Source organism: Annulohypoxylon truncatum (assembly GCF_022578515.1).
Source record: "Annulohypoxylon truncatum strain CBS 140777 unplaced genomic scaffold F4807scaffold_15, whole genome shotgun sequence".
NCBI classification, from domain to species: Eukaryota; Fungi; Ascomycota; class Sordariomycetes; order Xylariales; family Hypoxylaceae; genus Annulohypoxylon; species Annulohypoxylon truncatum.
The window spans coordinates 213,501-240,610 of NW_025953801.1; the positions used below are offsets into that span (position 1 = coordinate 213,501).

General features: G+C 48.3%; 9 protein-coding genes and 1 non-coding gene across 10 annotated transcripts; 6 read left to right on the plus strand and 4 right to left on the minus strand.

Moving 5' to 3' along the window:
* Positions 1-148: 148 nt before the first annotated feature.
* On the minus strand, positions 149-2,813 carry F4807DRAFT_76707 (uncharacterized protein). Its single transcript, XM_048003463.1, has 3 exons — positions 2,373-2,813; positions 1,966-2,262; positions 149-1,902 (listed from the first exon to the last, which is right to left on the minus strand). Exons 1-3 carry the CDS (start codon positions 2,398-2,400, stop codon positions 347-349), a joined length of 1,881 nt encoding a protein of 626 aa, XP_047854396.1. The 5' UTR covers positions 2,401-2,813; the 3' UTR covers positions 149-346.
* Positions 2,814-7,313: 4,500 nt separating this feature from the next.
* F4807DRAFT_424733 (WD40 repeat-like protein) lies at positions 7,314-10,206 on the plus strand. Its single transcript, XM_047997900.1, has 10 exons — positions 7,314-7,558; positions 7,679-8,129; positions 8,201-8,240; positions 8,297-8,445; positions 8,497-8,622; positions 8,677-8,697; positions 8,752-8,913; positions 8,969-9,028; positions 9,075-9,187; positions 9,250-10,206. Exons 2-10 carry the CDS (start codon positions 8,064-8,066, stop codon positions 10,070-10,072), a joined length of 1,560 nt encoding a protein of 519 aa, XP_047854397.1. The 5' UTR covers positions 7,314-7,558; positions 7,679-8,063; the 3' UTR covers positions 10,073-10,206.
* A 263-nt stretch (positions 10,207-10,469) lies between these two features.
* Positions 10,470-10,802, minus strand: F4807DRAFT_460172 (uncharacterized protein; the record flags this gene model as incomplete). The annotated part of the gene is made up of 2 exons (XM_048001486.1): positions 10,470-10,538; positions 10,593-10,802. The coding sequence occupies 2 exons, from the start codon at positions 10,800-10,802 to the stop codon at positions 10,470-10,472; spliced, it is 279 nt and encodes a 92-aa protein (XP_047854398.1).
* A 1,654-nt stretch (positions 10,803-12,456) lies between these two features.
* On the plus strand, positions 12,457-13,353 carry F4807DRAFT_424737 (uncharacterized protein). Its single transcript, XM_047997901.1, has one exon. It carries the CDS (start codon positions 12,949-12,951, stop codon positions 13,213-13,215), a length of 267 nt encoding a protein of 88 aa, XP_047854399.1. The 5' UTR covers positions 12,457-12,948; the 3' UTR covers positions 13,216-13,353.
* F4807DRAFT_t75 lies at positions 13,201-13,294 on the plus strand. The gene has a single exon. It is a non-coding gene; the product is annotated as a tRNA-Ala (tRNA).
* Positions 13,354-15,409: 2,056 nt separating the features above from the next.
* F4807DRAFT_76823 (glycoside hydrolase family 76 protein) lies at positions 15,410-17,296 on the plus strand. Its single transcript, XM_048003464.1, has 3 exons — positions 15,410-15,856; positions 15,922-15,949; positions 16,009-17,296. The coding sequence occupies exons 1-3, from the start codon at positions 15,692-15,694 to the stop codon at positions 17,250-17,252; spliced, it is 1,437 nt and encodes a 478-aa protein (XP_047854400.1). The 5' UTR covers positions 15,410-15,691; the 3' UTR covers positions 17,253-17,296.
* Positions 17,297-17,518: 222 nt separating this feature from the next.
* Positions 17,519-20,043, minus strand: F4807DRAFT_424740 (uncharacterized protein). Its single transcript, XM_047997902.1, has one exon. It carries the CDS (start codon positions 19,456-19,458, stop codon positions 17,971-17,973), a length of 1,488 nt encoding a protein of 495 aa, XP_047854401.1. The 5' UTR covers positions 19,459-20,043; the 3' UTR covers positions 17,519-17,970.
* On the plus strand, positions 20,044-21,907 carry F4807DRAFT_424743 (histidinol-phosphate aminotransferase). Its single transcript, XM_047997903.1, has 3 exons — positions 20,044-20,109; positions 20,170-20,473; positions 20,537-21,907. Exons 2-3 carry the CDS (start codon positions 20,400-20,402, stop codon positions 21,729-21,731), a joined length of 1,269 nt encoding a protein of 422 aa, XP_047854402.1. The 5' UTR covers positions 20,044-20,109; positions 20,170-20,399; the 3' UTR covers positions 21,732-21,907.
* Positions 21,908-22,043: 136 nt separating this feature from the next.
* On the plus strand, positions 22,044-23,485 carry F4807DRAFT_424750 (TPR-like protein). The gene has a single exon (XM_047997904.1). It carries the CDS (start codon positions 22,177-22,179, stop codon positions 23,422-23,424), a length of 1,248 nt encoding a protein of 415 aa, XP_047854403.1. The 5' UTR covers positions 22,044-22,176; the 3' UTR covers positions 23,425-23,485.
* A 370-nt stretch (positions 23,486-23,855) lies between these two features.
* On the minus strand, positions 23,856-25,670 carry F4807DRAFT_460177 (uncharacterized protein; the record flags this gene model as incomplete). The annotated part of the gene is made up of 4 exons (XM_048001487.1): positions 23,856-24,901; positions 24,963-25,047; positions 25,118-25,233; positions 25,310-25,670. 4 exons carry the CDS (start codon positions 25,668-25,670, stop codon positions 23,856-23,858), a joined length of 1,608 nt encoding a protein of 535 aa, XP_047854404.1.
* Positions 25,671-27,110: the final 1,440 nt, after the last annotated feature.

Here is a 27,110-nt window from a genome sequence, read left to right on the forward strand (position 1 = left end):
GATTTATGAAGCGTCTGTTGTCCGCTTCGAAGAGCCTATATCTCCCTACCTCCTATTATGCCATATCCTATCAGTCAAAGCCAAGCATAACCATCATATATCACCTCCTATATTACTCCGTGTTGATTTCCCTTAAATGCAGATATCGTCTTTCGGCTTCATTGCCCGGCTTTCCCACGATGCGACAACCTGATAGGCAAATATGCGTCGCAGTAGTGATGCTTCTCCATGATTCCCTCAAAACGCCCCGGCCAAAAAAGAATCCGGGCCTCGCTCATTATAACCATATCATTAGTACAGAGGTATGATGCAGGCGTGATGAAACTAAACTTCTGGTTCCGACGCCCTACGGCCACACATTTCTGTAGCTTCGAGGGCCGTCCCTAAATCCGTGTGCCTGTGTCGTAGGAATCGCGTAGTTATTTGCGTTCTGTTGGGTATATGAAGCCGAAGCTTCTACCCATGGTTCTGTCAATTGCTGGTTAAACCCAGAGGGTTGAAACGATGGCGGCACCTGGGTATATGGACGCCAGGGTTCGAACGTAGGCGCGGGCGGCCTCGAGCGCGTCCATTGGGGCGGGTTTGGATAGCCAGGATTCCCGCCGCCAAGCTCTGTTGTAGTAGAACCGTAACACCTCTGTGGACTCTCGGTATTAAGGTTAGATACATATCGCGGATCGGCTGGCACTATTGCTTCAGTAGAATGGCTCTCCGACGAAGAGGTTGCACATTGTTGAGGAGGCTGTGGTTCAAGACTGCGATACGAAGACTTTGATGTCACTGGATCCCAGGCTAGCAGTCCATCCTGAGGCTGTGAACTCTCTCTTGGCACTCCGCGGCCATACGCGGCAAGATTGCCGTTAATGCCTACTAGTGCCCATGCAAACACAGCCACATCTCGGATGGACCTCATAAGCTGATCAATCGGCGGTCCTCCTGCAGTCTTGACATGCTCCCGTAAAGGCATATACTGTGGGAGGAGAGGCGGCCGAAATGTATAGAAATGTTCCGGAGGATAATAAGGCCGAATGGGTTGCTCGCTCCACGGAGCAGCGAAAAGCCCATTCTCAAAGTCGACTGGAAGTAAAGGTGGATGGAGAGAGGGGATCGGCGGTCTGGCTTTTCTCAACACCACAACCAGCCCGTCCGAAGTACAGGAAACGACGGCTTCTAACTCAAACGTGGGGATAGGATTCCGACGGCGACTCCGTCGCCCGTTCATGCGTCTCGCCGAACCTGAATTTTGGTGACAAGCATCTTCCGACGTTTGGTGTCTCCTGTTTTCAGGTAAAGATGTAAAGAGCTCATTCGGAGAATCCTCATCGATGATGATTTTCTTCGACAGCTCTGGGCTGACACTAGTCCCGGTCTTCGTCTTGAGATCGCAAACTCCGTCAATGTCAACATCCATGGCATTTTCGGCGTAAACATGGATATCCGGGGTAATTACATCGCTGTCGGCCAGTTTCCCATTTTGTTCTTGCTCGGCTTCCTCGTCGTCTTCATCGTTTTCGCCATCGTCTTCGTCTTCGTCCTCATCTTCGAAATCCTCTTCCCTTCGGGGGTCTCGGTACCAGAAACGAAGATACGCGATCGAATCATTAGCTTTGGCGCTCTCTAAGCATTTGATGGCATCTGCTAGACAGTTCTCGGCAATGCATTCGTAGAAACTTTTGTCTTGGACCTGATCAGGTCTCACACCAAGTATCGAAGCAACAGCATTAGTAGCAAACATGACCGTCAAAGTACGTGTAAATCTGTTAAGAATAAGAGCTGCTCGCGGTTCCCGTTCCATTGGCTGCATCTTGAATTTAGGTGAAAGGTGCTCAAGCATATGATACCGTGGGTCCCTTGGCGAAGACGAGAATATTCGCCGGATCTGGGGTGCTTCTATTGCCCGTCCTGCCTAATCATTAGCGGCGAGAACGACCTAAAGTAGGAAGTGTCAAGATATCTGGAACGCACTCTCACTCCTTTCGCCACGCCTGTATATGCTCGTACAAGCTACCAGGACATCGTGAACTATCGTGAAACAGCATTCGCAGCTTATCCACTGTCCATCTCTCGACATGATCCGGGCATAGTGCAGGACTGCCGCTTTATCGAGGAGGACGCCCCTACTATGCACGGAGCGCGCAAACGGCACCTCTTCGGGATGAAAGAATTCGAAGCATGATTTGCCTTGCACGTCTTGCGGTTGGTATCCTAAAATATCCGCAATCGACTCAGATGCGAAGAGGATGTTGGCGTCGGGCGACAGGTCTGTGAAGTATCAACTATTAGTCGCCGTTTGACTGGTTGGGCACAAAAGGTAGAGCGCGCTGCCCTTGGCCACCGTGCTTCCATCGTGCTTGAGCATCAAGGGTACTAACTATGAATGGTCATGAAAGTCTGCTCCATTTGATTCGATATCCAGGCTCCTGGAAGATGCTACTGCTGTTCAACGAAAATCGAACTTCACCCCATAAGCCAAGACTTTTTAACAGTCAACCAGCACCAGCTAAATGCTTGTTTCGGAGGGCGCCAACAAAAACCCGAGGACGAACAAAATGTAGTGCCCCAAGGTGGCTCCTCAGAAGCGAGTCTGATGGGATGGCAAGTTCCGAAATTCGTGTTTCGTGAGACTGAATTAAGAGTCGGCTGTTCAGGACAGTTAGGGAAAGGCCCAGGCGGACGAGCCAACGAGATGTCTCTGGATAACCGAGTAGTGTATGACACAGATCCCGCCGTCACCGTCGGGTAGGTGAGAAAGTCATACAGGCTGAACCCAGAACAAGTTTGGTGTAATGTCCAGGAAGAGATGGCGAGATTGGGGTGGCAGTCTCGCGCGAGAGAAGCTGGTTTGAGAATCTGTTCAGGCGTTTCCCTACACACGTTGTCGTAGCAGCCAGCTAGCCAGGAGGGTCGCGGCTGGTGGTGTCACAAAGGCGTATAGTCACTCGGCTCGGTGCAGTGATGAACATGGATCAGCATACGCAATGCAAGAGAGCAATGGTAGCCACTGGATAGGTGTACCGGTTACGGGGAAAGAAGTGGGCGACGGTAACCAAGCAGAATAAATATCCAGGGCAACCAGCCTGTCATATATGGTAGGGCTGGCCTACTAGCAAGCAGGTCCGGGTGTATTCGAGGATTGAGTTGCACGTCCGGCGGAGTTTGGTGCGGGTGGCGGGGATAAGCAGTTGAGGCCTAATGGTTGGTCTCGTTTCTCCTCGGACGAAATTGATTAATGAAAGAAAACATTCGAGTTGGTCCAAGGGATACGTTTGTAATCCGCCCTTCCTAGTGGTGGTAGTGGTAGAGGTGGAGGGGGAAAAAGATGAGTGAGTATATGGGATAATGGGTTACGGAATATGGAATATAGAATATGGAATATGGGAAGATGTAAAAACGAGTGAAGGTTGAACGCCAGTGACAAGAGTACAAATTGCATTGGACGGGAACTTTCCAGGAAGTCGAGGGTCAGGGTCACTGTGTTGTCTTTAAGGCTCTTACGCCAAATATGCAGCACGCCTTCCCATTTGTCAATGCCACCGGCAGAGTATATATGTAGCAAATTATGTGGGAAGGTCGTAACAAGGTAGCTACCACTTTCAAAATATAGTTCTGCTAATGTACAGTTTGGTACATGGAATAACAGCTCGAGTGCTTCGGTAATGCAGGTAGCGTAACGGCAATGGATATTTACTAACTGCCTTGAAATACAACCCTTGGATAGTCGCTTCCATCCCGTTTATGGATGACACTGTACCTCCCTTTTACCTGCCCTAATGCCATAGGTTAGTACCTGGATACGTCTAATTCCGTAGGTGTACGTACCCAATTCCCAATCTGCCATGTCTGCCAATGCCCAACTTCTCTACCTAGTGCTAGCCTCCTTCCAATCGCAGGGGTCCATTTATGGATGAACCCCTCAGTCCCTGGGGAATCGCTTCTCTAGAATACTTCCGCACCTACATACCGTCGTCTTGTTTAGAGTCTGCTAAAGCCTGGGCTCCAGGTCTTACGGGGGTGGATAAACCCTACCTAGGTCGCTCTTGCATACTGTATATAGCTGTAGCCCTGGAGTATGTACATCCATATTACTATGCAGCTTAGCATGATGGGAGCAAGGATAGTAAACTAGCCGCTTTAGGCAGTATGATGTCTTGGGAAACCCCACATGTAGATACATGGAAGTTTAGCTTCATACTTAGTAGCGTGTCCGTCTATCAGCTAGCACTATTTTTCCAGCGTACCTAGGACTCCGTAATATCATGTACTAAATAGTTAAAGTGAGTATTCCAGTTTCCTTTATCAACTCTTCAAGATTCGCACGGTGATTTACCTAGGTATGTATAATAATAATAAATATTGGGAAGACTTCACGTGCATGTGGCCTTGAAAGTTTGGACCCATCGTGTGCTTACGTTTGTTTTCTCGGATATGTATAATACGTATTAATGTGCATTAAATTCAGCTTTAGTAAGCTTTCTTTCGGAACGCGTTCCCATAAGCAAACGTTCAGCTGTGCAATTTCCTCCTAACCTTGAAGTTCAGCCCACACAATTTTAGATAGTAGAAAACATTGCTGTACTATTATAATGTGTTTCATTTCTACGATACAGATATAACATTAAACATTAACTTTACAAGTTTTTCTTTCCTCAATACTTTGTACTTCCGGAAATGTTTTTGAGTTACATACCTATAATGTCACTTATTCTTGCACATCACGCGTGGATCGGCAATGAATGAACAATCGCGAAATCCGGCCTAGAATAGATATCAGATCGGACAGGGATACTGTACAAGTTGGGAATTGTTTGCGAAGCAAAAACCAACCTCAAGGGTCAAGCGGTGCTAATAACCCTTTCAATTTTCGGGTATGTGCGTATAACATGGGCTGAGCCAATGTCGTGGGTTAGATCATGAACCCGTTCCAAAGTTGAGAGTCCTTTTACTTCTTGCAGGTCTTGGTGTTTGCAGCTTAGGACGGATAGGAGTTGCATGGATGGTTGTGTCTGGAAACGCTGCAAAGTCCAAACCCAATTCAGACGAAAATCCCAGTCCTGGGAAGTCCTTGGGTCCCTAGGATCTACTGCCGGGATTCGTCTTAACCTAGCACTAGCGTAGCCACGCTTCCCGGACTCTCATGGCCACGATGTCAAGAGTTGAGATTCTCTTGTTATATTTCTAGCAGCTCATTCAGTTCATACGTAAGCTCATAAATGTAAGATCTATGATATATGGCATGTTATTTAGTTTTTATCTTTATGTACGTACCTAGGTAGGGAGATACATATCATAAGTTGCTTCCGTTCTTGATAGTACCTATGGCGAGTTCTTACAAGCATTGAAATCCGGGGAAGGACTCGGACTTTACGGCCTCCTCACGTGGCACTTTTCACGCCTACCGTGACCATATCCACCGTGTTTAGTCCCTGTACATGTTACTACCTGGGGGCATGATAGGATTGCTTACTATAGAAGCTAGCGGTCCCAGGAGTAAAAACTTGGCTAATTCCATGATAACTAGGTGGGTAGATATACTCCTATATAAATTACATGATGAGGTCGATTTTTTTCGTGTATAACTGACCTATTGCATGTCAATGCTTGAGCCAAGTAACTGCCTGAGCAGCTTGAGCATATAGGTAAAAGAGATCGAAGCTAAGGAGCTGGGCACATCAGGGATAGACTCGGTGTGACAGTTATGCCGACTTGTAATAGCGATATAGCGATGATATCTCAACTATCTTTTGCTTAATAAGACCTAGGAAGATGTTAATAATACTATATTTACCCATTTGGTAAGACTAAATTATTTCTACGTGTGGTAAAATAACCTGTTAGGGTCGTTTAGAAAATAGAAAAGATTAGCCAGTTCAACAAGGTCATAATCTTTAGCAAGGTAAGCAAGGTCAAAGCTCACACTAATTGTATCCCACGATTTTGAGCTCCCTTGTATAGCCGCAGTCATCGGTGAGCTCTGATTGGACCAGACTACCTTGACGATTCCACCGGCAGCCTAGGGCGAGCAGCATGCATCATCAAGCAGGTATTGAAACGGCTTCACAGTAGGTATGTACGCAGTACATAGGGGAGAACGAATTTATCGGCGGAAGCTTGATTACCCACATGGAGCAAACTTAGTGTAAGGGCACGCGAATTCAAAAGCCATTCTCACAATAACGACATTGGAATCAGCTTAGATCTACGGCTACCAGGATATGAGCTACCCCGGTAGTCGTGGGTACCTATCATACATACATACCTAGGTAGTAATGCTCAAACATAGCCGTGCCAAAGCAGAAAACATTAAGAAACAAATCCACATCCCTAAAGCTCACGATACAGGCAAAACCTAAAATGAAGCTAAATATCATTTTTCTTATATTTCTTCTATCCCGTAAAGTCTAACCACTTCCATGTCCACGTATCAGATGGCTCATAACAAGTGAAAAGTATGGAATCACGTCGTCATAGCCCTCAGCCAAACGGAATGGCTGCATTCAAGTCAACCGATTCCTATGCACTCCATACATCATCCTAAGCCTTACGGGTGTGCGCCATGAAGACTAGTTGCATGTGAATACGGAATACGGTCGAACACCCATGTATCAAGCTAAACTATATGGGAGCCCCTTGGGGAAGGGGGAAGGGGGTAAGGGGGTTAAAGAGCGATGCGTCCGCGGCGTCTCGCTAACACGGCATCGTCCAGTCACATCAAGTCGTGCATGCAGTATCGCACATGTCAAAATTGCAGTGTGCTATACTTGTCGTGTTTTAATTCATGGGTGTGTCAATGGACTTGACCTTCTTGCTAGGGTCCATCCCAATACTACGGACAAATAAGTTGGGCAAATTCTAGGGTGTTCAGTCCAAATCTTCCTCTCGGGCGTCATATCGAAGCTAGACATAGCAGCTGAAGGGTTTGGAGAGCTACAACCAGGTACATCAAATTGGAGATGGATACATGATGATACCCATTACTCGAGCATGTACAGAATATGCGTACGAAAAACTGGCAAAACTGGCAAAACTAGCGAATTGAGGTCTACTACTAGTAAACAGGTACTAGTAATACTAGGTACCTAGGTAAGTTTGAACGGCCGTAAGGATGGATTTTTCAGCAATTTCTTGAAGGCCTTCTAAACCTACCTGGGTACCTTTCTAGTTACTTTTTAGCGTTTACTGGGCGCTGGATGTCTGTGCACGGCCGCGTACCATTTGAATTGCCCATCCATGTAAATAACCATGTAAATAAAACCCGTTATCCATATCAGTGTAACCGTCATGCCCTGTAACTTACAACATTACTTGGGAACGATAGCGAGTATCTACAATTATCTAGTCGTCTTTATTTTCATACTTATGTAGGTACCTATCCAGGTCGAAGAAACTGTAGTATTAGGATATCTATCCGATATTCATTCCAGGTATTTACGACACACATGCACTTACAGAATACTTACCAGTAATGCCATGTTAATCAGACTATTTGATCATGAAAGCTTCATGTATGTGGTTTCAAAAGAGTCCTGGAGAATGAGATGATAGCTCCAGCCACAACCTTGTACGTACCTGATTAGCGTGCGGCTTGATCGCGGCGCAAAGGCCGCTGAAACCCCTGAAGCAGCGGAATTATTTGATTTAATATTTGATTACTGAACATCGACGGTCGGTACCCGAATAGTCTCATAGTCCAATCAATCGATCAAGTTTCCGACACTACTCAGAATTGGCCGTTAGGCTCATCGCATCCATGGATCTGAGCTAGTACAATTGCAGCCTCACAGAACTCCCATACGCACACACCACTACCTAATTGCGCTTAGGGAGCCCAGGAGCCAGCCCCTGAATGCCCTAGAATAAGTAGAATACCTACCTAACAGGTTCCAGCAGACCCAGCTGGTTTGTTCGTCGCAACTTCGCGTTATCGCTAGTGACCCTTGTACCCGATTTCTCGACACGCTCTCCTTACTTTTGCCCCGCCATAGAGACCGAGCCTGTCGACTTAAACGGGGCTTTTACATAGTAGGGGGGCTTAACGGGAATTATGCAACACACCCACACTCAAGATGCCATCCGCGATCAGCACTGATGAGTGGGATCTCCCGCGCTTGAAAGCCTCAATTGTCTTTGAGGTGAGGCTATCTCAACGGATGCCGTTCCCAGTGGCTTATAATGTGTGTGTTGACCGATCATTGTTTCCCAGGACGATTACCAAAATCTAGCCTCCGATGATCAAGATACCGGTAAGGCGTCTCCCGATGCATTGCCAAGTGAGATTTTCTCTAACCTTTGCCGCTAGAATTCTTTGATGTGAAATTCTACCCCTACTCGGACGTCACACACGATCCGGTCTTTGCCGCAGTGAGCAAGAAACATGTTGTCATATATCGCCTTTCCAATAAGGCCAATCCCCCTTACGAGCTTGTCCAGCTTTTCAGGGATGACGACGTGAGTTCGCCACTATCTGTCATAGAGACGCCTTCACTTACAATGATGTAGAAGGAAGCCTTGAATTGCAGCTGCACTTGGACCAAAGATCCTGAGACCGAAGTCCCCTATCTTTGCGTAGCCGGTAGGGATGCCAAAATCAAAGTATACGACGTTGTCCAGGGGAAGTTAGTAAAGGTCGGTCAGTTTGTGGCATCTAATTATGAGTATTGCGGCTAACAGTTTATATAGGTCCTTGTGGGTCATGGAGGAGTGAGTTTTTGACAGGATAGACTGTTCAAGATACTAAGCTAACGGTGTTTGGAGGAAATCAATGATCTTGCTACCTGCCCAACCAACTTCCTTTTGATCGCATCTGCATCAGAAGATACCACTGTTCGAATATGGAGTCTTGATCCTGCACACTCTCAGCAGCCATGTGTTTGCCTTCTTGCTGGAGAAGGTCATTCGTCAGGATTATTAACAGTCGTACGTATCATCGATTAATCTTATGAACCCATTGATTTAAACTCACGGCCCGAAGGCATACCACAATAGTGGCCGATATATTCTCTCCGCTGGTCACGACAATGTTATCTGCTTGGTAAGAAACCAACCCCCGACATAGACAGCTCATTAACATTTGACAGTGGACACTCCCGGACTTACCTCCTCAGTCCAACGGAAAAACACCCTCAAAACCTATCGTAATCCATTATCCTCATTTCTTCACATCAGAGGTGCATAGTGGTATAGTAGATTGGTAAGTCAACAATAATTCCGTTCAATAGAATCGTAGGATACTTTGCTAACAACGGCTTATAGCGTGGCTTTCTTTGGCGATCTCGTTCTTTCAAGAGCTTGCCATGAAGACATAATAGTTCTGTGGCGGATCGAGGGATTTTCGTCACGCGACCCCCCGCCCGAGATTTCTGAGGCACCTACGACGAGTGATACGGAACGCTTAACCCGTTCTGCATTCGCCCCTGCGACGGCATCAGCATGCCCACCTCAATATACTCGTCTACTGGAGTTCTGGACGCCGCATTGTGGCCACCAGTTCTATCTTCGTTTTAAGCTGTTTCATGACAAGGATAAGCACCCGGTGCTAGCATTCGGTAACGCGAAAGCCATGATCTTCTTCTGGGATCTCGCACGCCTAGGGAGTTATCACCAATTCATCAGCGAAGTTCGAGATCCAGACCGCGATAAGTCCCAGCCAGTTCATCGTCCGGGTTGGCTTGTTCCGATTCAGCATAGACATAAGGGTGATGCTGTCAGCAAGCTCAAGGATGCCGCTAGCGATAGGGAGTCAGTCGCATCGGGGCGCACTGGCAGCGTCGATATCGAGACGCACTTGGATCTTAACACAAACTACTCCCAGGAGACGATAGAATCCTGGGAATTGAAATATGACATGACACGCGTGGAGGAACCTATACGAGCACATTCGCAGAGTAGTATCTCCGCTAAGGACTTCGTCGGACGGCAAGTAGCTTGGAGCGCTAGTGGTGAATGGTGCGTCGTGGTAGGTAGCAAGAATCTCGCTGGCATCTTGCAGCGGTGGCATAAGAAGGATCGCACAGATGACAAGGAGAAGAAGCCGGCTAAGACTACTAGGGCTGAAGGGAGTAGCGAGTCTACATAAACCCTGCGACGCTATAGGTGTGCTGTTTATCCTTTCTGGATCCCACACAACCATTATTTCATCTAGGCCGGTACATTGTATACCAGTATAATAGTAGGGAATGGGTTTTAAATAAACAGGCTGTCAACTTCCAAGTTCCGAATCATCACGCGTTAGTAGGCCTGAGAATGTTGAGAAGGGCATGTGCGACGTTCTTACTAACTCCTACTTCTAAACTAATCTAAAGGAACGACGACGTTGGTAACTCATTAATTTTTCTTATTAGACTCTCCCCCGTCCACATCTCTCACCACGAAAATTCCAAAGCATAAATAACCCCTTTCAACCACAAATAAAGGCCAGGCTTTGTCTTATACCCTTTCAAGTTGCCCAATCACAGGCTCGTCTCTTACAACACCTAACTGATGCAGTAAGGTAGGTCGTTGATGTACTCGCACCAAGCGTCCGGACCGCAATCTCCGCCATCCTGTAAATAATTAGCAACCAAAAAGAAAACGACGACGGAGCCAGAGTTACTTACAACATACCAGCCATCAACATTGCAAACGAGCCAGCCCGAGAAGTCTGACTTGCAGGCGTATGCTGGGGGCGTACACTCCAATTCTTCTATGGCAGTTCCATTGCTGGCCTCGGTCTCGTTGTAATTACCGGTGTAGTTGCCGGAGTAGTCACCGGTGTAGTTTCCGGCCAAAGCCGCCGTGATAAAGGCCGTGAGCGCGAGGAACTTCATCTTCGAGTTGAAAATAGCGGTGCTAGGTAGATAGATAGGTTGTTGGATACTTCGCTGCTGATCTAAAGATGCTCTTGTCAATAGGAGATATTCTTCGCAGATATACCCCTTTTTATAGAACGAGAACCGCACTCATGGTTGTCGTGGCGATCCATCATGAAGCAGCTATTTTAGCACCGTTGAACGTTCATTCTCTTCAAGGTTTTCGACAACGTATGATGCCGTAGTCTGTCGAGAAATTATGACCTGCTCCGGAGCTAATCGACGTTCAAGAATTCAAACCAGTGATATCCAACGTTTCTATCATAACTTTCGATATCTATCTTAGAGTCTCGTTTTCTGGAGAATCCGACCCAGACTATACGATTAGACCAGTTGCATCTTGGACTACTCACGCCAAATTCAGCGTGAAACTCGAGAGATGGTTTCCAGTCCGATAGGAATCATCAAGGTATTCGGACATATCACCGGGGCATACCGGCGCGATCCAAGCAGCGTACTATCTGCCTCGTGCTCTAGATACGTAGCCAAGTAAACGATCTCCACGCGACAAGTTTGCACTGACGTACAGTCCAGTCTGTCTGAAGAGACTAAATTAACGAAGTAATTTCCGCTAGATATCCATGAATAGTGTGCTAGAGCTTTACTTCAAGGTCATAGCCTCGAGAAGCTCTCGAACTAGTAACCTGTTACGGCGTTTGAGCACAGATCGGAATCACCGTTGACTTATGCCATGCGGTCCCGAATTGACCATGCCGTGAGCACGGAGGCTGCTATGACCTCTTCACTCACTAGTATATTTGTTAGTGGATAGTAAGATAATCTCTAGTATCAGTAGGACGCACTTCTGCTTTGACGTTAGACTATTGCTCGACTAGCTTAACTTTCGGGTTGGGGATGTGCAATGACACTCCCGTCTACCTATTTTCTAAACGGCTCTAGTAACGATATGAGATTCCTGGCTTGTAACGTTTATGACTAGGTAGAGTCACCTTCATCATTGGGTCTTTCAGCTTCTTTCCTTTTGTGGTCCTCAGTAATATGATGATTCATGAAATGGTATCTGATACATTCAGTGTGAGAATCGAGCAAACTCGATCCATATGGCTATTCGAAGCAATGATGGACCTATTCACCCCCTTAGCAACGTGTCGAGTTTTGGACACCGGACACGGAGTAATGCTTCACTCAGTCGTAAATACTTAGGTAAGCATATATGATGACATCAAGTATCTTGACTTGATGCTAGGCTAGCAGGTATTTATCTAATTCGAATCATCTAAGCCAGTGTTTCCGTAAGTTATTTCGTTCCTAACGAGTCCACGTAGACTAGGTTGAAACCTGATAGCTATCTAGAAGCGGGATGTTTATGACATGCTTAGTAGTTGACGCAAACCTACTCTAGACTGGAACTTAAGAATCAAACAGTCGATTGGTTTCGAGGCGTTGGAAGACATGGCCACGATGATCTACAACGTATCATAATATATCTCCTTATTGGAGATGTAACAGTTTAGGAGAAGCCCTTATTCGGACAAGGTACAAGGTACCTTAACCGTGATGTAGCGAGACAAACCGAAGGAAAGAGTCTCTCGAGGGCCTCGATTTCTGTCGTGAGTGTAAGTCCATGTTTCACTTAGCAACTTGCACCTACTCAGAAAACAAAAGTTGTAAAATTAAAGTCCTGCTGGGGAAAGAGCAATCAGTTAATGACCTAATTGCCCCAAGGGGCAATCTCTTCCTGTACGTGTCTTCTTTTCTAGAATTTCTCTTCTTCTATGTATTTTCCACCTAGAATCATCTTCAAACCCAGATCCATCTATTTGCGAACATAGGTATCCAGAGAGCATGTATTTCTCTGATTCAGATAATATGCGCTTCCCTAAGCCTACCTAGCCTCCCACTTTAAGAATGACAACGCATACTTTTTAGATTGTTTCTCGCGATTTCCTCGTCCGACTGACCTTCAGTCTTAGCCGTTTATACCCTTAATTAGACCTCTATTGTCTTGCCAGTTCTTTCACATTGGGTAGATGAATCTACCACACGAGGCTTCATCGCTGATCCTAACATCCAATAGGCTTGCACTAGACTAGAGCGATTAACTCATCTTCCGCGCCTTAGTTCCTCTTCTCAGTCCCCGCCAATGGTGCTCGCACGCGGTTTGTTTCGCTGGTCGTTTGTGATTTCTTGGATATTGGGTAGTTCTTGTGGACCCAGACGGGATCTTGCTGCCACTTTGGCGCGGGGCTCGAATACAGTGCAGAGATCTCACCAGCATCAACTCTTACTGTCTAGTTGGCTTAAACTTTATAGGTTGCAAAAATTCGCGCATCGTCACGAACCAACCATGATTTCGGGCAATCGAAAGTGGTCTGGCGCTGCCGTAAGCAGTATGGGGCTTGTGGTTTAGTGGTATAATACTCCCTTAGCACTTGTTAGAATGCAACCCTGCCTGGGAGTGGTCCGGGGTTCGATTCCCCGCGAGTCCATCGCTGGAGGTTAAAATCCTCCTGTACCATGACTTTTTGTCGGTTTTATTGAATTTTCGGTGGCTGGAGTCGTTATAAGGATATATTTGGTCAATTTTTGTAGGTATATCGCATTTTCCATTTGTATGAATTTATTTGTAGCGCTCTTTCCCCGAAGGCTCTAATCTAATGCCTTACCATGTAGGTATTGCATTAATGTTGTCACCCCGGACAAGAGAAACTCAACTCGTGCATCAGTCGAAGTACCTATGGTCACATTAGATTATCGCATGTAGCACGCGGTTGCACTTGAAGCTGTCGTCAATGGTAATGGCGATACCGTGCAACAGTATCCTAATATTACATAGTATTGTTATTGAATATTTGGAAGTACCCTTCATTCGTAGGTACGTTGCAATCCGGGCGATGACTGCTCTTGTCTGCTACAACATCCATCCGCCAGATTCAGAGAAACCATAGAATAGCATGCATCTAGCAAACCTACAGTCTTTAGCAACGTTGTGTCACTTGCTATACCTGGTTCTATGGCGGATACGCTAAACACTGCATAAATACAATTTATAAATGGTTTGATTGTGGCATTGTACCTTTTATGGGCGAATCTTGGTCTTTGAAAGGGATGTCACGAGAGAGCAAATAAGAGGTGTAGGTAGTGGGCGTTCATGACTAATGGCACACCATACTAACTGAAGACGCCATAGTCAAGTACTTTATGAATGGCTTCAATCCTAATCTGGTAGCATGGCAGTGGAAATAGAAATATCATTCGGATAGACCGCCACTTCTAATCGCAGACGTCAATATTCAACTAGGTAATACCCATCGACCTAGATGAAAGTAACTCTAGGCATAGGCTAGCATGAGGCATAGTAAGCGAAGATGTGAAACACCTGTTCATCTAGGATGTTGGCCAACAACGAAGGGCTGAAATAGCTTGCCCTCCTATCTATTTTAGTGGCTAAAGGTATGTGTCCATGACTCCATAGAGACCTAGGCTCGATAGCTATATGGAAATTAGCGAACCTCATCGTAGCTCTTACAATGTCAATTCATCCAAACTGATAATTTAATAAATAAATGTGCGAATAGCTCAGCCTCGAAATCTACCAATTATTTACAAATGACATTGTGAAAGATTAGACGTGACAAGCTAAGGAGATTTGAATGGGATTCGGCTGTGGTGATCGATACATACCTAGTAAGTCATGAGTTTCAATGCGAGTGACGAGGTAATAAAACCCAAGAGGCAGCTTCTAATCGATATATCGCTTAGGGAGGGATAAAAATAGAGTGTTTAAAAAACAAGCGAAACCCAGGGCAGTCGCGCGGCAAAGACATATCGAAGCGTCTATCGACGGAATTAGGAAGTTGTTTGTGTTGCTGTTTCAAGTTTCAGAAGCGCAAGCCCCGCTAGGAAGGGAGTTGAGTTAATGACCAATCAGACCCCGCCATACCCTTATTACGTAGAAGCTAAAGATCAGCGGCATGGGTCCTTGGATGCTCCTGAAAATCCATTCGCCCATCTGGGCCATCGCGGGGCTTTCTTCAACTACATGTCCTTCCCAAAAGACACCGCAATTCTCCAGCATTATGGTCCGAGGAGTCGTTGTACAAGTCATCAATGCTCCTTGACCAGCTTGACCTGGATTGATGGACTCGGACTATGGCTGTACTATTGCCAAGCCAACTCAGACCCTTGCTCATTTCCCCCATGGAATCCGTCATTCTCTCTGCGCCTCTCGGCCGATCTTGTTAGCATATATCGCCATGTGGTACTTGCGGCTGCTGGTTATGACAGGGAACATCAAGTTTCCTATCTCGAGCACCAATAAACTCGATACGCTATGTATGTAGGTAGGAATCTAGCCATTCTCCGTGCGCCCCGATGGCAGTTTAAAGATCTGAATATAATGCCATTGTTTCCCGCTTACACCTTACACCTTGCACCTTACAACAGACTCACGCGGATGAGCGAACCCACGTCATAAGTCCTACTTTCTTTGCTGTCTCTTTCTGTTCATCAGCGTTGATTGCTCTTTCTTTTATTCACCTCCTACTCGTTCTTTTCCTGGCTTATCGTGAATTTATGTGAATCTGAACAACCGTCACTCTCGTCCGTTGTTCGACTCGAAACACATCACTTGTAGAATTTTGTCCTTCATTACCTATAACCTAGAAAACGTCATCTCTTTTACGGGACCCTACAATTTGTACATTTCATTCGCTTCTTTGACCCCCTAAGAGTGTTCACTACAAGGTACATAACATCTAGTGTTCTCCTTGACTCGAAGCACAAGAAACAACTCGAGAACACAGAATAAAACCTGCAATTTCCGAACATTTATACAAATTTGAGATCGCTGCGCGATACCTTTCCTTTCGCCAATCAAAACAGATATGCATATGAAATCTGTTCGTGCTGCTGCGCTGGCGGCGGCAGCGACAGTTACGCTGCCAAAAGACATCAACATCAATGACACTTCATCTATACGGAGCGTCGCTAGTACACTTGCCTGGGAACTGATGGCATGGTATTCCGGAAATGTGACAAACACTCCAACAGTATGAAATACCCTACATTCTGATGTTTTCTTGTCTAAGCTAAAGCTAATTCGGTTGTTCCGTAGACTATTGCTGTTTTCCCCGAACCATACTGTAAGACTTGATAGCTCAGATACTATTACGGTGTGGAACATTGCTGATCTTAGACACAGACTGGTGGGAAGCCGGCGCTGCTTGGGGCGCTATGTTGGATTACTCACATTACACGGGCGATTCAAGTTACGATGACGTTATCTCGCAGGCATTGTTGTCCCAGGTTGGCCCCAAGTTTGATTTTATGGTACCGGAACACTATGGATCGGAAGGAAACGACGATCAAGCCTTCTGGTCTTTTGCCATCCTCAATGCTGCCGAGCGGAACTTTCCACAACCCGAAGACAGCATTCCGCCTTGGCTAGATATCGCTGTGAATATCTGGAACACCATGGTTGCAAGGTGGAATACAACGACATGTGGAGGTGGACTCCCGTGGCAGATTTTCGAGTCCAATCCCAACGGCATGAGCTACAAGAACAGCGTGTCCAACGGTGGCTTCTTCCAGATGTCGGCCCGACTAGCCCGGGCCACAGGAAACAACACGTATCTGGAGTGGGCGCAAAAGGTGTGGGACTGGTCCGAAGCCGTCGGATTTGTGGACAGCAACTTCAACGTGTATGACGGGGCTGACGGTAAGAACAACTGCGCCGTCGTCAACAAACTGTCATTCTCGTATGCTCAGGGCATCTACCTGTACGGTGCTGCTGTGCTGTACAATTACACAGATGGTAACCAGACATGGGGTGACCGCACGATGAGCCTGTTGAAGGCTGCGGACTCATACTTTAGCCCGTACCCGAATTCCACGAACGTCATGTTTGAGCACGCCTGCGAACCTTACGGATTATGTAACAACGACATGAAGTCCTTCAAAGGCTACCTGTCCCGCTTCATGTGGGCGGCGACTCGCATGATGCCCTCGACCCTTCCCCGCGTCCAGACCCTACTGAACGCGTCGGCTGTAGCAGCCGCGAACGCGTGTTCCGGGGGAGAGAATGGCACGGTGTGCGGACAGAAGTGGTACGTCGGCGGTTTCGATGGCGTGACGGGTTTGGGTCAGCAGATGACGGCACTGGAGACCGTTCAAGGCCTGCTCGCGCAGGAAGTGGCCGCGCCGTTTAAGGCTGGCCAGATCAAGCACGTCAAGGGTGTGGAGAACCCGTCGTCATCATCAACGGTGCCGATTGTGTCCATGACATCGACCGTTTTGGCACCAGCTTCTACGTCGACGGCGGCACCTTCGGTTACTGCTACGCCTAGTTCTTCGATAAAGCTAAGCGCTGCGGGCGGCTCATTTGTCGACTGGAAACTGACGGCGCTGCTCTTTTTGGGTTCGGGTTCGGTTCTGGGATTTGCATGATTGGATGATTTGATTTTGTATGAGGCGAGGGCGTGGAAAATGGGTTGGGGCATCGACATAGCAATTGGCGTTTGGATTCCCCTTCTGGCTACCTACTGGACTGGAACTCGGGAGCTTGGATAGTAGTTAAGCTGCTTAACTTGACTTCATAGGATACCATATTTAGAATTAAGATTAGATATAACAATATATCTTTAGATATCTTTACCATGAAGTGTTAGGGTGATTTCACGACAATAATCATGCTCAGATCTTGGTTATAAAAGTGTAGGCATAGCTTAAGCATACCGTCATCCTAATTCTGATCTAAGTCATTTGGATTATGAACTCGGTCGCTGTTTATTCATGGATGTACCTAACTAGCCTTTTAAATTCCAAACTCCAAACATAGATCCAGCCTTACATAAGGCAATCATGTAGAGTAGAGTTGCACAACTCCTTCACCTGGAAAAAGATCTGCTATCTCCTCCAAGGATATTCCATGGGACACCTCTGGTCGTTTCGCGTCCTTCAAGCGTCGAAAGTACACCCTAAGTACCAAAAATAAACAATAATAATAACATAGAAAACACAACGCTACTTCTAAGAGTAATAAGAGGTCGTACATCCTTCTCATGAGGTATCCCGGCCCGGTGTTCGCGCGCGGAGGCCTGTCTCGGTCCATCTTAGCGCCGAAGCTTAGCACCGAAGAACGAAAGTAAGAGTAGCGAATGACTACTTACAATCGTTTGAAGTCGCAGTAGGTGTACGGCTTCTTGTAGTAGTTCATGCATTTCTCGTCCTTGCATAGAGGCAGCGCGTGGGGGTTATTCGGGTGGGGGTATGTGTCGGGGTCCATGGCGTGGAACCACTCGTGAGTGGGAGGGATGATGCCGCTTCTGCTGTCGGTCGTGAGGCAAACCGTGATGTCTCGCTGGTATCTGGTAACCAGACAGGTCGGTTTACCGAATCCCATAGGAAAGTGTTTTGTATGGTCTACCCGTTGGCCGTTGTGTCCCAACCCGTAGTTTCTTTCCAAGGAATGGGAACTTGCGTTGCAATGATACCAGAGATTTCTTCCGAAGCTGTACTGCTCTGGGTCCTCAGTGGTCGATTGTTCATCCTGCTGTCCTGTCGCATAGTGGACGCAATTACAACGTCCAGGGTCAAAGCAGACCATCTCGGGTAAGGGGTTCGAAGGGTAAGCAGGCAAGAAAAGGCGGGCTGCCCCTTGTCGATAAGTCTTGAACCGCTCCCTCAACTCTGAGGCAGGTGCCTTTCCATCTGCGATGTTGAAAGAATCGAAGCCGCTATGGGGTTCCCATTCCAAGATAAGAACCACTCGTGATGGATCAAGCTGGGATCTCCCGAGACGGGCTCGGGGCCAGGTGGGAGCTCCGTCAAGTGTGCAGCGAGTATCGTGACTCGCATGGTGGCATTCGACGTTGAAGGCCTTAAAACAGTTTTCCCACTCTTTCCTAGTGGTGGACGACGAACACCATTTCTTCAGGTGTTTCTCGATCTGGGACCAGGAGATATGAACGTGCTCGCACAGCTTTACAGACCCTTCCCGGCCAAGGCACTTCCGCGCTTCGACTTTAGATACTTCGACCTTTTGAAACGATACCATTTCATGATCTTGGCCGCAGCATGGGCATTGTTTATGTTGCCCTCCACCCTCCTGAAATTTGCAATGAGGCTGGAATACCCGAGTAGGACCATATTCAGAGCACCAGTAATGCAATATCCGCTTGGAGATCCCCTTTACGGGGCCATCGCAATAAATAGAGCATTTGTCGCACATTCCATCCATTTGTAGGAGTTGTTTAAGTTTATTCGCCTGTGTCATGGAGAATTCCAGATGATTCTCGGAGAAGGAGTACATTCCGGTTCTGGTGCGCTTGGGCGATATGACTCTCCAGAAGTGCCGCTCGTAGATAATGCGTCGGAACGTCCTACAGGTACGTCGAAGACAGCATAGACTGACAACATCGTGGCTATCTAAGGAGCCGAAGATTCGAAGCAGGATTTCCTCCGGTAACCGAGCGAGGGGACTATGCTTGTTGTTCCAGACTTGCGCGGCTATGAGGGGATCCATGGTCTGCTCCAAGTTTTTCAGAACGACAGCCATTTTGGTCTGTTCCTCTTGCTTGTTGTTCCGTGTCGTCATTATTTCCTTTCTAAAACAGTCGAAGACACTTCGTGTCTGGCGTACGAGAGAACACATGCTGGCGGATCAACACTGGAAACGATATTGGGAAGCTTGGGTATGTTAGAAGTGAAGTCCCACTATTTAACTATTAGAATATTCTAATGAAAATTCCAGTGAAGGTCATGGGCTTGGATATTATAAATAATTTCTTGGTGCCGGAGATATATTGGGAACTCTAACACTGTGGCTTGGTGTCATGGAGGTAGCTATCAAGCTATAGAACGCCATTGCTCGTAGGGCGAGAACGCCTTTGATATACAAACTCTGATGAATGTGTTTTAGACGTAGTCGGTTTTACTCTGCCTGCGTATAAGGAAGAAGCTAGGGCAGATTGTGTGGCATACTTCCACCCTCTTCACTACCTAGGCAGGCTTCTAGACAACTTAACCTTTTTGCAATATGCTCACGCCCTAAGTAGGCCATGTTGATTGATGTATCCATTTCAAATTATTCGGATATGATGCCCTCATTGTTTATTCCTCGAGTGCTGAACAGCCTCGTAGAAGTCTCGTAAGGTTAGGAGGCAGAGTGAGTTAACTTGGATTTAAGTTGAGTACAATAATAAAGTACGAAATTATACATTGTATTAAAAACTTGTTGCCCCTGAATGAGTTAAGGTTAAGATTAAATAAGAATATTGGATATTTCGTTATAGCGTAAATAAGTCTAAATAAAGTAGGATTTAAGCGAGTGAATATGTGCATCTAAACGGTATCATAACCCCACCTGATGTGCCAATTGAAGTTTTACTTCAAACTTCTCCGATCGGACATTGGATTATGTATGTCATGACGATGCTGGTAAAATAACCCTTGCGATTTGATCAGTGACTCACTACAGTCCTCGAAATAAACTTATAGATATTTATATTCAGACGAGAGAGTATCTTGGTGTAACCGGTTCCTGGAGGATCGCATCGTGAGTGTTGCTATTGTTGGTTATTATTTGGCTGAACCATGTCGCCTTTTAACATCGAGACATGTGCAAGGCCTAACATATTGGCCCTGGAGCCATACCGTTGCGCGCGAGAGTAAGGCTCGGCCATATCAAGCCACCCGATGTTAATTGAATCTTATACTTACACTTATCATAGCGACTACAAGGACGATGGCACAAATATTCTCCTTGACGCCAACGAAAATGCGTGTGGACCGTCGCTAACTCCAGCCGCCGTGTCAGCGGCGTCAAACAACTCCGGCGTGGAGATTGACTTTCTGGGCTTGCACAGGTATCCGGATCCCCACCAGCGGGATCTGAAGCAGTTGCTATGCAACCTGCGTAATACCCACCACCACACCGATAAGGCCATCACCCCGGACAACCTATTCGTCGGCGTGGGAAGCGACGAGATCATTGATGCACTGCTAAGATGCTTCTGTGTCCCAGGTCGGGACCGTATCGTGGTAAATCCCCCGACGTACGGCATGTACTCTGTGTCCGCACAGGTAAATGATGTCGGACTGGTCAAAGTCCCTCTGCTACCAGCGCCGACCTTCGGACTCGACGTCGCTAAGGTGCTCGAGGCGCTATCTACGGAGGAAAACATTAAGATGGTCTATATATGTTCTCCTGGGAACCCCACCGGCTCTATAATAGCCAAGGAGGACATAAGGCAGATCTTGGAGCACCCGACGTGGAACGGTGTGGTGGTCTTAGATGAGGCTTACATTGACTTCGCGCCGGAGGGCTCGTCGCTAGCGGAGTGGGCCGCCGAGTGGCCTAACCTGGTCGTCATGCAGACGCTTTCCAAAGCCTTTGGTATGGCGGGTATCCGGCTTGGCGCAGCCTTCACGTCGCCGCCTATCGCACGTCTTCTCAACAACCTCAAGGCGCCCTACAATATTTCCAGCCCGACCAGCGCACTCGCATCTTATGTTGTCGGCGGAGACGGGCTGGCGGTCATGCGCGCGAACAGGGAGAAGCTGGTGCAACAACGAGATAGGATGGTCGCGGAGCTACCCAAGATCAAAGGAGTAGGACGCTTGCGCGGCGGAGTCGCGAGTAACTTTTTGCTGTACGAGATGCTGAATGCGCGCGGTGAACCGGATAATACAGTCGCGCTGGCCGTGTACGAGACCCTAGCCGAGAATAAGGGCGTGGTAGTTAGGTTTAGGGGTAAGGAGCATGGATGCCTTGGGTGCTTGCGAATCACGGTTGGGACGGAAGAAGAAGTCACGAGATTTCTAAAGGCTATAGAACAGGCACTTGTTGAGGTCAATGGGGGCAAGACGGCAGTGCCGGCAGATGAAGCGAAGAGGGAAGCCGAGGCGAATGGCGTTGTCGCGTAAATCAAACTGGGGACTAGGTAAACAAAATATCTGGATAGAAAGGAGGCTTTATAGACTTATGAGAAAAACATTACACGCGAGAGTTACATGTATTGAATCTATAAAAGAAGGGTCAAAATGTTCTATTAGAAACGGAAATATGATTGCTCAAACATAATCGAGGGGATAGTAAGCGGTACATTTATGCTATTTACTTGCATATATGCAGCTATATACCTGCTTATGTGAATTCTGAAATGGGCCTAAGTTACATTAATTGCATATATCGACGTAATTTTGCATCGTGAAATTTCTAAGTCAGGCTCTTCTCCAATTTATTAGGTAAATACATAATTTCGGGACGTTAGCAGGGCAAAACTAAGTGAACTTCTACTACACTCGATCATAAAATATTTGAGGAGGAAGAAGATTATTATGAATAGGAGTTGAGAAAAGGTGACTTATAATGAACGTTGAGGAGATCTCAGACGAGGTCGCAGATCGCCTCAATATCTCTCAAGGGGAAGATGGTAAATCCCTGTCGCAAGAACCAGCACAGTCTTCATCACAGAATGCTCCAAGCCCAGCATCAGCAGCCATGCTACCGGAGCTCTCGCCCGGCCGGGCCATGACCGAAAAGAAAACGGTGGACGAAGTAGTTGCGGAACTAAAGAAGACACCATTCTTCATGACGGAGCTCGAGGAAAACGACGACACCGAAGCCCTCAAGGCACTCGCTTACGAGGGGACGCCCCTCGAAGTCGGCTCCGAATTCAAGGATCGCGGCAACGAGTGCTTCCGCGCGAAGCGCTGGGCCGACGCCAAGGAGTTCTACACCAAGGGCATCCTAGTCCTCGCGGCCGAGGAGCGCAAGCGCGTGAAAGGGGAACGCCCGGACCCCACAATCACAGAAGACGAGGTCGAGGCGCAGAGGAGCGCGCTCGTGGCGCTGTACGTGAACCGCGCGGCGTGCCACCTCGAGCTGCGCAACTACCGCAGCTGCTGGCTGGACTGCGCGGCGGCGCTGCGGCTCGACGACACGAACGTCAAGGCGTACTACCGCTCGGCGCGCGCGTTCCTGGCCGTGGGCCGGATCGCGGAGGCGGACGACGCGTGCGCGCGCGGCCTCGCGCTCGACGAGGCGAACAAGCCGCTGCGCGGCGTGGCGCAGGACATCGTCAAGCGACACGAGGAAGTCACCGCGAAGCAGCGGGCGGAGAGCGAGAGGGTCGCGCGCGAGAAGAGGCGGCAGACGCTCGTGAAGGTGTCGCTGAAGGCGCGGAACATAAGAACGCGGACGACGGCGCAGCCGCCCGAGATGGAGGACGCGGGCATGAAGCTGGTGCCGGACCCGGACGACCCGCGCAGCTCGCTCAGCTTCCCGGCCGTGCTGCTGTACCCGGCGCACCTGCAGTCCGACTTCGTCAAGGCGTTCGCCGAGATGGAGACCCTGGCCGACCACCTCGCGTACGTGTTCCCGCTGCCGTGGGACGCGGCGCGGGAGTACACGCTCGGTGGGGTGGAGTGCTACATGGAGACGCTGACCGGCGGGCTGGTCAAGGTCGGCAAGAAAGTGCCCCTGCTGAAGGTGCTGTCCGGGAACGTCGAGGTCGTCGACGAGGTCGTTAGGATTTTCGTGCTGCCGAAGGCGAAGGCGGCGGCTTGGGTGGAGGAGTTCAAGATGAAGAAGGCGGCGGAGAAGGGGGCTGGTTAGGGGATAGGTACTAATGTAGACAAAAAGAAAATGCAATAAGAGACGACTGTTCTACACTTAATATTATCTACCTACCTTAGGTACCTACTTAGGAAGTATGTACCGAGTGATGGCATCGATTTAAGTTGACAAGCTTTCTTTTCAATTCATACGATGACGGCTAACAGGAGGGCAGAGAATAACCGTAGCCCGCCTATCTAGATACTTGTAGATTGCCGCCCTGCCCAATTTTGATACCGAGACATCCAAACTCCAGCTCTCCGTATCATAAACAGAACCCTCCCGTCCCGGTGTAGGTTTGACCGCCCCGTCTATCCGTTGCGAAACGAAGTTACCTATCTATCCGTACACCACTAACATGAAAAGACATCGCAAGTAGGTAGGTATCATTTATCCCCTTTTTAATCGCGGCTTCTGATCAATAGACACACCTACAACGAATTAGCCCTAATTCTTTTGATCCTCGGAAATTCCCCGTCGCGCGGCGAGTTCGTCTCAGACGTCACGCCCGCGCCGCTGCCCTTAATTCCTCGCGAGTCCCTAACACTGAGATTCATCAGGAGCAACGCCGCGTTCTTGTCCGCTCCGAGAACTGCTGTCGGATCTGTCGTTAGCTTGTTCTTGTTCTTGTCATTGCTATCTTCGTCGCGGCTCGCCGGGTCTGCTACCTTAGGCGGACTCGTCGCCGTCGTCGCCGTCGGCCTCCGGCTACTTTCGCCGCCTATTCCTCGTTCGCGGTTGTTTTCGTATTCATAATCCGTCTCGACGTGGTCGGCTGATCTTTTGCTCCCCCCTCGCCATGGCTGGGGTTGGGTTTGTGGGTGAGGATGCGGGGACGGATAAGGGGGTAGGTGGGCCGTTGTTGTGAAGCGCGGGACGGCGCTTAGCCAGGGGCTTGGTCCGGGTGCTTCGTAATGGTGTGGCAGCACTACGTTTGCTGGTGTCCAACCGCTGCTTGTTGGACGGAGGGAGGGAGTTATTGGAGCTGCTGGCGGCGGCGGCGGCGGCGGTGGTGCCATCGGCGAGAACGGGAAGCGGTCACGATGAACCATGCTGCCTCGCTCCGGGCCTATAGGGGACATGTCACTGTCTGTATCTGTCGCATACGGACTGTCGCAACCGGTGGGTACTGCGAAAGGTTTCCGTATCGGATGACGGCGATAGTGATGATGACTTTGTCTCGGGTCGTCATAGGGGCTCCGGAATAAGGGCCGTCGATCTCTTATCGGGCTGACTCTACCTCCACCGCTGGCAGAGGAAGTAATCGAATTGGTATACAACCGACGAAAGTGTTCCGCCTCCCTGGTTGCTTGGACCACGATCGCATGATCGATGATCATGCGACTGTATTCCGGCGCCTCTGAGGGTGTGCAGAGTGAAGGGAAGTCGGGGCCGAATATAGGAATTAAGGCCCCTGCTATATTGTGACAGAAGGTTGCGCAGACAGCCTTAGCACAGGAATATGGCATCCAATAGCCTTTTAACCAAAGCCCGTTAGCCTCCGTAGATGAGCAATATCATGTATATAGGGTGCGCACCTTGAGCCATGATAGAACCTCCGGTAATACTATGCGTGATTTCCTTCAGCCCGGGATTTAGGTTTAACATCTTAGCTGGGGTCGTCTAAAAGGGATAGTTAGCTCCCATATCGAAAGAACTTCCTCTTGATTTTCTAAAAATGAGATAGGCTAACCTTGGGATATTTACAGCATTTGAAAAAGGGGGTCATGCGGACGAGACCGACGTTGTAGTCCCACATCACGGTATACTCGGCCTCGTCTCCGGGGACTTTGAAATCATACTGGAAGACTGCTTTCGGGTCAACAAACCGACTATACTATCTCAAGGGGGTTTTGTTTTTTGTTCTGGTTTTCTCTTTTTTTACCTTCGAAGCTCTCTCGACTAGTCTTCTCGAAGAAATCCTTCTTCGTGCTGTTATATGGAATGTGACGAGAGTGATCCTGTATGTTCCCGAAGGGATGGACTTGGAATTTGCGAACTTGGCGGAGCGAGGTCTCGTCAAGCCTCTGATACGGAGGGAAGTTTATGATCCCCTTGGGCCTGCACGTAGGTAGAGTCGCTGTGCCCTTCGGTATCCTCTGCTTAGCCATGATGGGCTCATCTAGAAGGCCCGACTCATCTGGTAGAGAAGCCGTTGGAGACGACGACGAGGCTGGGCTTGGAGGAAATCGGTTGATTGGTGGCCCCGGAGGGGCAGGATTAAGAAGAGACGCCAGTGACAGCATGGCGGTGAGAGGTAGTGGAGACAAGATGTCTCGAATATGGATGGAGCACTGATGCAAGCAAAGTTGTGGATGGGCTATCTACGAAAGGTCCGGAGGAGAATTGAGCAAGGAGACTCAAGACAGGCAGTGCTTGCATCGGCACGTCAGAAAGGGGAGAGGAAACCAAGTCCTTTTGAACTTGGCAAACAGTCGAACTATTGAGGCACGCCCTCGCGAGACGGCGAGCCCATGCTGGTACAAGGGGACCGAGATTGCTTCCTTTCTTGACTGCACCCAGTCATGCAGCTATCTGCAGAACACTTGAAGCGGTGTCCGGTGCAGCCTTGTTGATCGTGGTATTCGGTGCAGCTTTCTTTGTTAAAGTTGTCTTGGAATCGACCTGTGAGGGTAGAGCAGCCCGTTTGTGTACGTCCACCGCTTTTTAGGAGATCGAGTTTAAAGCCACCAGAGCGATAAGTGACGGGGGAAGGCTCAGAGAGGGAGACAGAGAAGTGGTCGAAGCAGCCCTGGGTTATCTATCCCAGATGAGAGAAGACGACGCCGAAAAGGCTAGAATAGTAATGAAAGGGGGTCGCTGGCTGGTAGAGCAAGGACGTGACGGAGAAGTTTCGGAAACAGAATACTCCAAGATCGCCAAACGATACGCTCGATTCCGGAGCCTTGCCGACGAGATGGTCCCAAGCACTGCTAAATGTATCACGTCGATCCGTGGATTCTAGGACAGCATCGAGGTAAGGTCGGTTTCATTACATTTCACCAGTTCAGGCTCTGGCCCGAAAGGGGCGATCACAGGCGACCGCATGACGCAGCAGATCTGTAGCTGGACAACAAATGAGTTTGGCACAGCAAATACTTTACTACGGGCAGCCCAAACAGGGACTAGGATTGTTTGGAAATGGAAAGGGGAGTTTTGACAGAAAGCAACCTCACGGGAAGCTGCATATAGTGCCGTCCAAGTTACTAGGTTAGTTGGTTTCTCAAGAAGGTAGAACAAAGAAACGACTGTGATAAGCATATTGAATCCTAGACACCGATTGCTAGACTCGACACACGTGTACCCAGTGCCTACCATCTTGTAAGGGGGTGAGTCCAGAAGGTTTCTCCAGGACCCTTCACTCACACAGTTCTTCGTTGTTCTCTCATTTAAGACAGTGAGCGAGCAATCGTCTTGGGCTTGACCGCCGTAAAGGCGACTCACTTAGTGGAGAGCTCTGTGCCTATCCGGGGACCACGTAGGAACTCTTTCTCTGGGTTGAAAGAATCCGCTGAGCATTTCGAGAAGCATTGGAAGCACCTTAAGGGGCTTCCCGTCGGCAAAGAATGTCGTGACTGTGGAGATTGCAGCTGTCACAACATCCAATCCATGTTTTCCCTAGGAGTCAAGCGGCGTACGAGCAAATGATGGATGCTTCCCCGGAAAACACAGAAGCGGAGCCATAT